At 39.1% G+C, this 14,649-nt stretch overlaps 1 protein-coding gene across 1 annotated transcript in view; it reads left to right on the plus strand.

Moving 5' to 3' along the window:
- The first annotated feature begins 2,799 nt into the window (after window positions 1-2,799).
- PPM1E (protein phosphatase, Mg2+/Mn2+ dependent 1E) overlaps window positions 2,800-14,649 on the plus strand; it is a 207,737-nt gene continuing 195,887 nt past the window's right edge. Inside the window, exon 1 of the mRNA XM_055317368.1 lies at window positions 2,800-3,266. Within this exon, the coding sequence (XP_055173343.1) occupies window positions 2,800-3,266 (467 nt within the window). The remainder of the gene's footprint in view (window positions 3,267-14,649) is intronic.

The raw sequence follows: 14,649 nt of genomic DNA on the forward strand, positions 1-14,649 counted from the left end.
CTCTAAAGAGCTAAGGGTTAGAAGGAGAGCAAATCTTAGGAAGACCAAACCAAAACAAAACACCCTCAAAAAATTTAAATACCCTCGATACACGTGGTTTTATAGCTCAATATTTTAGATAGTAAGAAAGGGGATTAGGAAAGTGTAGGAGAAGAGGAACTGAAAAGGAAAGTAAAGCAATGGAAAATAATGACTAAAAAGACTTCTTGACAATGGCAAAATCATCCTACACAGCTGCTCTGAGATCCCAGCACTGCTGTCAGCAACCTTCTGGCAAAGGTACTCTGTCAAATGAATGCAATAGGATCCATATTTGTGAAGAAATATCTTTATTAATGTAAGCAAACACACCTCTCATTTATAGCAATATAGAGGTGTGGGCTTTTCTTTTACTTTTAGTAGTAATGTTTCCCAACATATAACACTTCCCTTTGATATGTGAGTTGAGTCATAAATTAATGTCACAAATAAATGTCATCTAGATGAGGGAGGTAACTACATTACAAAGTAGGAAGGTGTAGTTTGGTATAAATTGTTATAGTTGACAGCTATGCCACTTGAACTAAATGACATGTCAAATTCTGAGATTTTAAACAGTTATGTTGTTGGAAGGTAAAGCTATGGACATTTAGGTTTGGGTCTTAAAAGTTTTGTCAATCTTTTCTAGACACACTGAAATGTAAATTAACAGGTGGATTGAAAACAGAGACAAATGAGAAGTTTAAAGGCTTTCTTGGCATCTCAGAAAAGTTCTAAACTGGTGATTTTTTAAACAAAATACGTATAAATATATTTAGCTTGTCTGGAAACAGATTTATTTATTGGGTCTTTCTATTTACCTTTGAGACAAAAATAGTTATAGAGGACTCGTGCATTACTCACTATACACTTTCTATCATATATTATTTAATCTTGAACTAGGAGAAAGAATGGATGTCTATTTTACATGATGCCATAATGTACATTAGTGAGCTCAACCCACTTAATCTTAAAATAACAGTATCAGGTCAGGGATTTAGAATACAGTATTATATGAAAACAGTTGGCACAGAGACTCCTTCTTCCATTAATAACCAACTAGAAACGGTATTTCAGACCCTACATCTAACTGAAACAATAAATGGAGAGGATGGGGTGGATAATTTGTGAACATGTTTTTCCAAGTAGAGAAAGAATCACTATGTTTTTGCTGAATTATATGTTGCCATGGACATGGCAGTATGCAGTAATGATGCTATCATCTATACAGCTGTATAACAACACAGCTTCTCCCTCTCCCACCCCCCTCAGTAAGGCTTGAAAATAATAGGTTTGTGTGTAGTTTGGTAAGAAAATTAGGATCATTTAAAGTTGTTTCAGTTTCAACCTAAGAAAGAAAGAAAAGAAGCTCGAGGGATGGGGAAGAAGAGCAAAGAAAATGTACAAACAGGACATATTATGTATAAGGTATAATATGTATTATGCAGAGACTACGGAGGGGTGTCTTGGAATGCTAGAAAACGAATGGCTTTGCTTACTGCAAAGTAAAAAGACTTGAATTTTAGTCTTTGTTGCATCATTTGTGTGTGACCTTGAGCAAAGTCACCATGTCTTTATGGCTCAGTTTTCACATCTATAAAATGGAATCATAATGATAATGTCGTCTTCTACCTTGAGGTGTTATTGTAAGAATTAAAGGTACAAAAACAACTTGTAAACTATAAAGCCCTAAAAATAAGTCTTTATAGACATATTGCAGTGTTGAGTCTCGAGAAACAACAAAGAGTAAAGGAAAAAGGTTCTAGAATGCTTTGAAGGCTGACAATCTGGGTTCTAATTACCATGACACAGCTAGTAGCTTTCAAACCTTGAAGTAGGTAAAGTACTTAATATTAATTTTGTTTCCTATTTTTGAAAAATGAGGATAGGGATGCCTGGGTGGCTCAGCGGTTGAGTGTCTGCCTTCTGCCGAGGGCGTGATCCTGGGGCCCCGGGATCGAGTCCCGCGTCGGGCTCCCTGCATGGAACCTGCTTCTCCCTCTGCCTGTGACTCTGCCTCTCTCTCTCATGAATAAATAATAAAATCTTAAAAAAAAAAAAGAAAAATGAGGATAACAGCACTTTCTTCATTGAATCAAATGAGAGAATATATGCAAAGGAACCTACTACTTGACAGGTGTTTGATGTCCCCTTTCCCCCAAACTACTTATTAGAGTCATCAACAACAAAAGGTGTTGACACTGGTATCTTTGAACAGATACCTACGCAAAGGCAAGGCAGGGATAGATAAGGAAAACTGAGGTAAATCCAATCCAAATGAGAACCAACAGCTAGACTTGGAGATGTCTTAGTTCACTCTTACCCACTTGAGGCTAGGGTATCCATGCAAAAAAGATATGCAGAGTTGGAGAGCGGGCGAGTCGAGTGTCCTTTCGACTCCGCGGGCTCGACGGGAGGGACCCTGAAATTCTTAATTAGAGCCGGTTGCCATGGCGACAGTCTCTAGGCAGCGTGGGCTGAGCTCTGCGGAGGGCTGGAGGGTGGGCCGCCGCTGGACCCTGCGCGCGCGCCCGCCACCAACTTTCCCTCCAGACCAGAGAGGGGGGCGGCGCGCTCCGCCCCCGCCCCCGGGCCGCGCACGTCCGCGCTCGGCGGCGCGCACGCCTGCGGGAGCCCTCTCCAGGCAACCTAGTGCTGATCGCTCGTGCCGGTGCGGCCGTTAACAGCCTTTGCGGGAGCTCGAGGCTCGAGAGCAGCCCCCTCCCCTTCCTGGACTCCCCCCCCCCCCACATCCCGGTCGGCCCTGGGGCATGAGCAACGATGGCCGGCTGCAGCCCTGAGGAGAAAACTTACCGGCGCTTTCTGGAGCTATTTCTGGGCGAGTTTCGCGGACCGTGCGGTGGCGGCGAGCCCGAGCCGGAACCCGAACCCGAGTCGGAGCCCGAGCCCGAACTGGTCGCGGCTGAGGCGGCCGAGGCTTCGGTCGAGGACTCCGGGGAGGAGGCGGCCACCGTAGCCGCGACAGAGGAGGGGGAGCAAGAGCACGAACAAGACCCCGAGCCCGAAGAGGAGGCGGTGGAGGAAGAGGCGGCGGCGGCGGCGGCGGAGGGCGAGGAGGAGGAGGCGGCGGCGGCAGCAGCCCGGGGTCAGTCGGCCGTGCCGCCGGCGCCGCCGCAGCCCCAGCTGCCGCCGCTGCCCCCGCTCCCGCGGCCGCTGTCGGAGCGCATCACCCGTGAGGAGGTGGAGGGCGAGAGCCTGGACCTGTGCCTGCAGCAGCTCTACAAATAGTTAAGTAGCGGGGCTTGGCTGGGGGTGGGCCCGCTGTCCCCGCCGCGCCGGCGTCGACGCGGCTCTCTCGGCCCCTCAACTGCTCTCTTTCCCTCTCTTCACCCCCTCACCCGCGCCTCGCGCCTTTGGAAGCGCCCCAGCTGCTCCGACTCCGGCGGTCGCTGCGAGCAGCCCACGCCCGCCTCGGCCCCCGCGCCTCCCGCCTGACCGGGGAGCCGCCCCCGGCGCCCTCCCCGCCCGGCCCGGCCCGGCCCCTTCTTGCCGCTGCACCTCCGTCACCCACTTCTTGCCTCACTTGACAAATACCCTTTTCCCTTCGTGCTTCGGAAGGTCCTTTCTTCCAGTCTTACGAGCTCGCTCTTCTTGCCAGCTCCTTTCTTCCTCTTGGAGGTTTTCCTCCCACCCGGGTCTGTCCTTTCCCAGCCTGAGTCCCCTGTTGTCTAGCGGCGGAGAGACGCGGCTCCTTTCTAGGCTGAGCTGCGAGGTGCCTCCTGCGTAACCGCAACCACAGTGATGGTAATACCGGCCTAATAGCCACAGGAGGAGACACAGGAGTAGATTTTCCTTCAGGCTTATCCATGGATGGCTTAATCCACGGAAGCCGAGTATCTTAAAGACTTTTGGTAACTCATAATTGAGGGAGGTCGGAAGGAATTGAGAAGGAAGGGTAATAAGCACATTTTTTACCAGCGAGTCTTCAGGTGAAAGACAGTCCTAATTCGTTAAAGTGGAAAAGTCAGGCTGGTTTGATAAAATTGCAATTAGGTGCAGTATTTTCAGTCCATTAAGTAGATGGGGTAGGGGAGAGAAAGCAGATGGCTTAGCTACCAGATGAAAGTCTAAAATAGAAAGGTCAAGGCTTTGCCTTTCATTCCAGTTCGGGTTTTTATGGGCTTGAAATAGAAACGGTTTACAATTGCTTTTCTTTCTAAATGGAATTGTTCTGAAATGACAGGAGAATACTGACAAGTCTCTCAAAACATTGGTAAACCTGAGTCTCCTGACATTTTGCTAATAGTTGCATTGAAAGATGTTACTCTGCACCCCCCCCCCCAAAAGTTTACTGCTGTAAGACTCACTGCAATTAAGTTCAAAGTCTAAAACTTAAAAGAAGGGCCTAGAAAGTAAGTGTCAGGTCTTCATCCAACCTAACAGGCACCTGATCAAAGCATTCTTCCTGTTAAAGCTTATCAATAGGGGAAAGGCATTTGACCTAACTGCTGGAGAGGAGGATTGTGTTGATGTTGTACACTTTATAAGCTATTTAAAATTTAATTTTGAAATATTGTCCGATTACCAAAGTAATAATGCTTTCTGGGAAATTAAAAAAAATAAAATGGAGTGTAATACCACCACCAGGGATAAACAGTATTAACATTTTCAAGTTATTTCTTCCTGGTGTTTGTAAACTGTCAGAGAAAAGGGCATATGAAACGTCATTTTTAAACACTAAATAAAGACACTTAAAACTTCCTGCTTAAAATAAAATGGAAATACTTACCAAAGTGGAGGAATTTATCTCAGCCTCAGACTAATTCTATTTTGGCAGTTCTTACCTTTACAAATGCAGTGTCAGTATTAAAGAAATACATTTAAACATTAGAGAAGGTCCCTCAAAAAGAGAGTCATTAGATTAGAACAGCTACGGACATTTGCCATTTAAGCAGTTTTTTTTTTTTAATGAAATCTATATGAAGATGATAAGATGGTAAGTAGATGCGTTTTTCCATATGGAAAGAAAGCAAGATTAATTTCAGTATGCATAAAATTAGAAAAATTATTCAAATGATAAAATGGCCATTTGAGAACAGAAGTTTGGATTTGAAGTAAAACTAGCAAAGTTAGAAAATATTATTTCACCATAAATCAGAGATTTCATCATTTTTCTGTGTTTTGTGCAAAAAGCTATTAACCTATTTTTATTCAGATATAAAATGGCTGGCTTGTTTATATAAAGTATCTTCAAGATCCTTTACAGATTAAGAAAAGCAAAAAAAGCCCCTCACTGTGTAAAAGATATACTTTTAAATTAACAATTATTTTTTATTTATAAAAGAAAATCATATCAGTCACAGTCCATATTGGAAGACACTGTAGAGGTAGATCAGTTTTCTGTCTAAGCACTTTATTTTACAGATGAGAAAAATGGTTCTAAATTTAGAAATGACAATTTTTATACAAATAATTCTGACATTTCTCAAAATAATCTCTGAACTGCAAACCCCTATATATTTGAAATTGTGGTTCCTCAAATTTCTTAGGAAATATTTTGAAGTAATTCTGATTAGATATATGTTGAAATTGCTTGTTTGGGGAAAGTGATTTTTTTTTCCCAAAATATTTTCTCAAATACCAATCATTATTTTGGGAATTTGTAATATACTTTAAAAGCTCTGTCATGCTTGTCAAATGTTGCTGAAATTCTTAAATAGAGCTACCTGAACTATATATTCACCAATTTGGTAGTTGGGATTAGTATAAGAAGAAAATAAGACTGCATTTAATACCAGTTTTATAAGTCTCTAGTATGTGTTTTCTGTCAGGATTTTAGAAATATATAATATTTAGCTGCTAAACAGACTGAGATTCTCTGAAGTAAAGAAATAAAGGTGCTTATATTCTCATTGTTTTATGTATACACTGAAAATTAAAACATAGTGAATGTTTTTCTCAATATGTTGCTTCTCAAGAATTTTAGAATAGGAACAGCAGATGTATTTAACATTCTTCATTTTGGTAAACTCAAAGTTGAGACTAACTTGGGATAAGCAATTACTTAAATAAGTAAAGGATCAAGGTTTCAGTAGACAAAATATAGTTATAATTAGCAACTTAAAAATTTTTCAGAGTAATAATTGGGATAAAATTCTTGCCTTCAAAGTGGGGAATACTTAGATATTTCTCTACCAGATAAAAGCAACATGTAACATTTTGAAAGAATAAGAACAACAATTTGAAAATAGCAAAAATCTCATTAGTTGAGAAGGACTTCAGTTATGGGTTATAAGTACCTTCTTAAGGATCATTAAAATTTTTTTTTCAGTTTATCAAACCCTAAGAATCAATAATAAACGCATACAATATTTTAGAACTGTTTTTACTGGTCTGTTGTCAATTAAAAAGTCCAATGGTTTAGAACCTTTAGCTTCTAGTATAAAAGTATCTGTTATACTTTACGCTTAAATGTCCCCCAAGAGATTAAATATTTTCTAGTGACATAGTATTAGGATTTCTGAGGTTAATAAGAGAATGTCTTTGAAAAGGTGGAAATGAGATATTTTATGGCTTTGAAATAATTTGCAAGTAAAAGCTTCTAACTGATCTTATAGCAGATGTGACTTTTAGGCTACATGGCATAGGTTACATGGGTCAATACTGCGTATTTTGTCTACACTATATTGGGAATAAATCTACTTGTTTTAATCCAGAAGAAACACATACTTTTTCTTTACTAGTCTTTACTAGAGCTCTATGTCATTACACTTTTAGAGTAATTGTTTTCTCAGTTATTCATTTAGTCTTGGTTGGACTTCTTTTTTTTTTTTTATAAGATTTATTTATTCATGAGAGACAGACTGAGAGAGAGGCAGAGACAGGCAGAGGGAGAAAGAGGCTCCTCTCAGGGAGCCTGATGCGGGACTTGATCTTGGATCCTGGGATTACAGCCTGAGCCGAAGGCAGGCACCCAACCGCTGAGCCACCCCAGGAGTCCCTTGGTTGGACTTCTTGATGGGGAGCCAGATATTCCAGCAGCCTGGTGAAGTTAAATAGTTCCAGATAGTAATGAGGGGTGGGAGGCACTTTTAAAATATCCTGGAAAAGAAAATCTTTAGTTTTAGACACTAATAATTCAGTTATATTGAATTACGTGAATCATAAATTTGAGATAGGCCAGAAAAGAATTACAACTTTATCTCATTTTTACATATATAAATAGAAAAATAAATGGATGCAAGTTTTATATAAAACTACACCTTTTTTCTTGTTAAGAAGTAGTGTTCACTATAAGAAGTGGAGAAAGTTTTCATGAGCAAAAAGAAAAATTTCAAGCATTCATTGTTAACCATAGTTTTCACGTTTTATTCCTGTCTCTCAGGCTGCTGCTTTTCTGTGAGTTCTGACTATACTTTAATATAGTTGTTTGGGGCAGCCCAGGTGGCTCAGCGGTTTGGCGCCTGCCTTCGGCCCAGGGTGTGATCCTGGAAACCCAGGATCGAGTCCCACATCGGGCTCCTTGCGTGGAGCCTGCTTCTCCCTCTGCCTGTGTCTGTGCCTCTCTCTCTCTCTGTGTCTCTCTCATGAATAAATAAAGAAAATATTTTAAAAAAATATTGTTGTTTGGTCCTTAGCCTTTTCAACTCTGGTGACTTATTTGTTTGTAGTCAATATCAATTTCTCCTATGAGTTTGGTTATTTGTTGTTATTATTATTTTTTTTAATTTTTATTTATTTATGATAGTCACACATAGAGAGAGAGAGAAAGAGAGAGGCAGAGACATAGGCAGAGGGAGAAGCAGGCTCCATGCACCAGGAGCCCGACGTGGGATTTGATCCAGGGTCTCCAGGATCGCGCCCTGGGCCAAAGGCAGGCACTAAACCGCTGCGCCACCCAGGGATCCCCCGTTATTTGTTATTATGCTAATGGTTCCCACTGCTGTCTCTGTCTCAGGTTTGACTGCTAGTGGAACAGTTCTACCTAAATATCTAAAAGGCTTCTCAAACTGTTCAGTACCTAATTCAATCCTCTGTCTCCCCCAAAATAAAACTAAAACCTGATTCTTTTTCTGGTGGATCCATTCCTGATTTCTCTTTGTCTCACCCCTCATGTTCTATCAATTTTGCCTTGTAATTATCTCATAGATATCTCTCTCTCAATTCCCGCTGTCATTGTCATCTTTTGCCAGTCTTACTCTTCTCCAATATATTCTTCCCAGTATAGCCAAAGTGATTCCTCCAGAATCTAGATTATGTGGATTGTCTAATTGTCACCTACTGCTTAAACATTTTTACTCTTTTCCCAGAGTTAGCCAAACTGCGAGGCTAAAGGCACAGTCCTGCAGACTACCAAGTCTGTCCAAGACTTCTGATCCCAGCTGCAAGGAGTTAGGGTCCAACTACAAAGAGGGAAGAGTCCACACAAGACCACCCTCACTTCTGACATCAACTGTAAGTTTAGGGGTATCTCAAAACCACCCTCAGATTTGATAATTCTCTAGAAAGACTCACAGAAATCCCTGAAGACTATTCTACTAATGGATAATGTTCATTATAGGGAAAAGATACAAATTTGAAACAGCCAAAAGAAGACCTGCATGGGCACAATTTAGGGAGTTCAAATGTGCTTTCATTGTCTTCAGCATTGAAGATGATACTCCCCTCCCCAGGATTGATGTGTGGTAATACACATAGAGTATTCCAGCCCAAGAAACTCACCTGAGCTTCAGTGTCCAGAGTTTTTATTGAGACTTATTGATTGATTGACTGAACTGGAGGTCAGGCTGATACCATGTGGTCCAAGGGGCTCACTATAAATAACAATGACATACCTATTACTCCAGAAATTCCAGGGTTTAGAGGTTACCTCCCAGAAGCCAAGAACAAAGACCAGACCTTTCTTTGAGCAAGGCCAAATTCTTTACTATATACCTTCATTTCTTACTCTCCATTGCCCTTCAGATAAAATCCAAAGAAGGCTTTATAATCTTATCCCATCCATCATCTCTGAATCACTGAGTACCTATTTCTTTTCTTTTCTTTTCTTTTCTTTTCTTTTCTTTTCTTTTCTTTTCTTTTCTTTTCTTTTCTTTTCTTTTCTTTCTTTTCTTTTTTTTCTTTTCTTTTCTTTTCTTTTCTTCTTTTCTTTTCTTTCTTTCTTTCTTTTTTTTTACTGAGCACCTATTTCATTCTACCTCTATAGCTCTAGAAACTACACTTTAGCTATTTTAGATTGCTAATATACTAGTTTGTGCTGTTTGGTTTTACCTCTGCATCTTTGCATATGACAACAGTATTCCTTCTGCTTAGAGTACCATTCTCCCTTACCCTAGTGTGCTTGATCTAGTCCCTTACCCATTCTTTAGGTCTTCATTTAACAACACTTTGTTCACCATACCCGCAGTCATGAGTTAAATCTTTCTTCCATTTGCCTCTCTAGAATACCCAGTGATTATTCTTTTTGTAGCATGTCTTTTATAGAGCAGTGGTCTTCAAAATGTATACCCAAAATAATCCATTGGAGAGAAAGAATAAAATATTAAAATCTATTTGCATACAAAATATACATAATATGAAATTGTATACAGATTATGAAATTAAGTGTTATTAGTGTATGTTGTATTGATTGAGGTTGGCAGTTCTGTGTGACAACTGATTTCATGTCAAGCATGGTAAATGAGGTATACTGATGAAATATAAGTTTCACAGGTTAGAAGAGTCAACAGTGTGCCCTCCCTCCAATTTTCAGAACATTATGATGTATTGCAGTTTACCTGCACTGATTATATGGACTTATTGATTATATTACCTGGTTTTAATAAAATGGGTATTTGGCTTTAAAAATTCTTGCAAAGAAATCTTGGGTTGACTATAATACTTATAAGCATAAGAAACAGCAACACTTGAGAGCCTATGTTTGTCCCATACTTAGTTACATTAAATTTTTTTATTTTTTATTTTTTGTTTTTTCCCAACCTCTACATTAGACTTAAAAAAAATTTATTTATTTATTCATGAGGGACAGAGAGAGAGAGGCAGAGACACAGGCAGAGGGAGAAGCAGGCTCCATGCAGGGAGCCCCACAGGGGACTCGATCCCGGGTCCCCAGGATCACACCCCAGGCTGAAGGCGGCGCTAAACCGCTGAGCCACCGGGCTGCCCCTACATTAGACTTTTTAAAAAAGATAATACAATTCTATCTGATTAGAAATCAACAAAAATGGGTTTATTAAGTAGACTATGTGAAATAGTGAAATGCAGATTACTCAAAGAAATACCAAAATATTACTGATGAGGGGTGCCTGGCTGGCTCAGTCAGTAGAGCATGGGACTCTTAATCTCAGGGTCATGAGTTCAAGTCCTATGTTGGACATGGAGCTTATTTTTAAAAAAAGAAAAAAGAAAAAAAAGAAAGATTACTTCTGAGAGTTGAGTGTGTGCAAATGTGCAGATATGTATGCATGAGTGTGTACGTATGTAATTTATCTGTGTGCATATACATACATACATGTATGTGTGTGTGTATATGCATGCCTGGTGCTCCAAATATTTTGGTAGGGTGCCTGAGCAAGTGTTTGGAGGCAGTTGGGTTAGATTATTAGCTACATGTTTGCCATCATATTCCTAAGTTGATAATGAGAGGTACCATATATGACACAAAGAGTATTTGCTGATCCAGTGAATGAGCTGAGATTTTAAAAAAGATGGTTCTAAAAATAAATACATATATAAATATAGTTCTTAGTATTTTAAACTGCTTTTAAAAAGTTAGCAAAATTTTTTTTAAACTTAGTGAATTTTACTATGTTAAAACTTTTTATTATAGAGAAAACTTTTTAAAAAGATTTTATTTATTTGACACAGAGAGTGCACAAGGCGGGTGGGGGGAGCTGTAGGCAGAGGGAGAGGGAGAAGTAGGCTTGATCCCACTACTTTGGGATCATAACCTGAGCTGAAGGCAGAGATGCTTAACTGACTGAACCACCCAGGCACCCTATTACAGAAAAGTTAAAGTATATAAAAAAAATAAAATAGCCCACTTATCATCCAGCCTTAGCAATGATCAGTATGTGGCCATCTTGTTTCATCCTTACCTCCAGACATCTCACCCTACCTCCCATTATATCCTATGTAATTTAAAAATGAATACTCAGTAATTTAATCACAATTCTGTTGGACATTCTAGGTGTTACCAGTTTTTGGTTACTCTAAGAATAGTGTGATGTTGATAATTTGAGCAAACCTTTATTTTCCTTAGAGTGTGTATTTCTGGTGTTGGGACTATGTTAAAAGATATTTAAGTATTTAAGGCTTTTGATACATAATTTTAAAATGTCCTCTAACAAGTTAATTTACCCTCTAAGCAGATGTATACATAAAAAAGATTTTTGGGGACAGCCCGGGTGGCTCAGTGCCGCCTTCAGCCCAGGGTGTGATCCTGGAGACTTGGGATCGAGTCACATGTCGGGCTCCCTGCATGGAGCCTGCTTCTCCCTCTGCCTGTGTCTTTGTCTCTCTCTCTCTCTGTGTGTGTGTGTGTCTCATGAATAAATAAATAAAAATCTTAAAAAAAAAAGATTTTTGGTATTATGAAATAATTTAAACATTTGCAAAATAGAATAATAAAGCAAAATATCCATATACTCATTATCCAGTTTCTTTTTTTAATTTTTAAAATTTTATTTATTTCATTATCTAGTTTCAACAAATTATGGTTATTAGGAATATTTTAAGGAAATAAAAAATTTTGTATGGAATTGAAAACTTTGTTTTCGCTCTTTTCTCTGAACCCATTCCCTTTTTTTCCCCATCTGGGAATTCTTGGAATGTATCCTCTGTTCTGTATTTTTGTATTTTTGCTCCATGCATTTGTATATCTGAATATATGGTGGGCTTTTTAACTTGTTTTTGGTTTTGTAACTAGCTATCTTGAAAATTTTCATGTTGATACAGAGATCTAGTTTTTTTTTCTTTTTTTTTTTCATTTTAGGTACTATGTAGCATTCCATTGTCCGATTGTACTATGACTTATTTATCCAATCTATTGACAGACGTGGGTTATTTCTAATATTTGTGTATTATATACTTTATTAGTTTAATGCTGGCTGCTCAAATGGGTAAATCCTGAAATCTCAAAGCTTCACACGGTGTTAATTTCTTGCTCACAGAGTAACTTTCAGTGGAGAAGAAAGGACTGCATTCTACAGTGATTAAGGGACCCGGGCTAATAGAGGGTATGTCACCTTCAACCTGTGGTTTCCAAGGTTGCTTTAGGCATCAACATCCATCCGGCAAAAGAGTGGAGAATGGTATTGGAGTTTTTTAGGAGCCAGTCTTGAGAAGGGGCAAATATAATTCTTTTCACTTTCCATTCACTAGAATGTAACTCACGTTGGCACCATCTCAGGTCCACATTTCACAGCAAACAGGACCGAGAACAACTCTATACTTATGGAAAAAAGAACACAAAACTTTGGTGGAGAAGCTGGCATTGTCTGCCCTACAAATAATTCTATAATTTGGATATGTCTCCTTGTGCATATTCATAGAATTCTTGTGTACATACCTAAAAGAGGAATTGTCAGATTGAAATTACATACACTTTTACTTTGTTAGATATTGCCAAATTACTTTGTCCAACTGCTTTGTATGAGACGTTTGGTTTGTCCGTATTTTTGCTCTTTGAACAGCCATACTAGTCATCTGTGTGCCATTAATGTCACTGAAGTCTGATAGAAAGATACTACTTATAGTTGATTGGGATCTTGATATAGGGCATTTTGGAAGAGAACACCTGCCTAAAAGTCTAGACCAATGCTTTCCAGTAATAACTGAACCACATATATAGTTGAAAATTCTCTGTTAAACACATGTTAAAAATTGAAGAGATAGGTGAATTTAGTTTGAGTAATTTATTTAACCAGATATATCCAAATATTATATATTGAAATATATTACCATTTAAACATGTATCAATATTAAAATATTATTGAGTTATTTTAATTTTTTATACCAAGTTTTCAAAATCTTATGTATCTTTTATACTTATAGTACATCTCACTATGGAATATCAGACTTCAAATACTTAGTACCACATGAGTCTCATGGCCACTATATTGAATGGTGCACGTTTGGATTTAATAACAAAAACTAATTCTTGGGACACCTAGGTGGCTCAGTGGTTGAGCATCTGCCTTTGGCTCAGGGCGTGATCCCAAGGTCCGGGGATCAAGTCTCACTTCAGGCTCCCTGCCTGGAGCCTGCTTCTCCCTCTGCCTATGTCCCTGCCTCTCTCTCTATGTGTCTCTCATGAATAAATAAATAAAATCTTTAAAAAACAAAAACTAATTCTATTACATGTATCTGACATTGAATTTCAAAGTCATATTTAAATGGGTTCTCTAATCATCAAACACATCTTTATTTATTTAGTCTTTGGAGGAATAACAAGCTGAACTTATTTTTCCTGCATTTCTTTCTATGACGAGAATAATTTGGTTTAGATTTAAATTATCAAATTGTTAAATTGTCACAGAGTATACAGGGTGATAGTTTTCTATTAGTTTTCTGTTGTGTAATGTGTTACCAAAACTCAGTGGTTTAAAACACCTATTATTATCTTAACAGTTCTGTAGATATTCAGCTAGGTTCTCTGCTTAAGGAATATTCAGCTAGGTTCTCTGCTTAAGGTCTCAAGTCAAGACCAAAGTGTTGGCCAGACTGCAATTATCTGGAGGCTCAGGGGAGACTCCACTTCCCAAGACTGTATAGGTTGTTAACAGAATCTAGATCCTCATAAAACATCTGAGGTCCTTATGTCCTTGCTGGGTGTCAGGTGATTATTATTACTATTATTACATAATCAGCTGTCAGGGCTGATTATTATTCTTAGAAGCCATCCATATTCCTTCACACATGGCCCTCTTCATCTTCAAACCACTAATGGCATATCAAGTCCTTCTTATGCTTCAAACTTCCCTGGCTTCTCTTGCTGCCAGCCAGAGAAAATTCTCTGCTTTTTAGGATCAGGTCCACTGAGATAATCTCCCTATTTTTTTTAAAAATAAGATTTTATTTATTTATTCGTGAGAGACAGAGAGAGAGGCAGAGACATAGGCAGAGGGAGGAAACAGGCTCCCCACAAGGAGCCTGATGTGGGACTTGATCCCAGGACTCAGGGATCACACCCTGAGTCGACCACACTCAACCGCTGATCCACCCAGGCATCCCAGTCTCCCTATTTTAAGATCAACTTGTCGTATAACACAATCACAGCAGTGATATTTCATTAGTATCCACAGATTTTAACAGAGTGGGACATCTTGGGCATCTTTGGGGGACTGCATTTTAATTATTTCATTTAATGGCCTTTTAAATCTTCTAAATGAAAGCAAAATACTCGACCAATTTCTTTTTGTCTCCATTTGGACAGGCCTGGTTAAGTTTTCATCAGCTCTTCCTTAGCTGGCTGGAGCATTACTCTAAACTGCTATTTCTCCTTCCTCATTTCCCTCCTCCCTCTGATAGTTTTCCATACAGCAATTGTCTGGCCTCATCTTGACTCACATCTGCTTGTACTCAGTTATTATGTTTCAATCACAGCGGTCTTCATTTAGTTCCAGAATCTGCCATACTCTGTCCTAAGGACCTTTGTACTTTTGGTTTTTT

The sequence above is a fragment of the Nyctereutes procyonoides genome, unplaced genomic scaffold (genome assembly GCF_905146905.1).
Source record: "Nyctereutes procyonoides isolate TBG_1078 unplaced genomic scaffold, NYPRO_anot_genome, whole genome shotgun sequence".
Classification (NCBI taxonomy): Eukaryota; Metazoa; Chordata; class Mammalia; order Carnivora; family Canidae; genus Nyctereutes; species Nyctereutes procyonoides.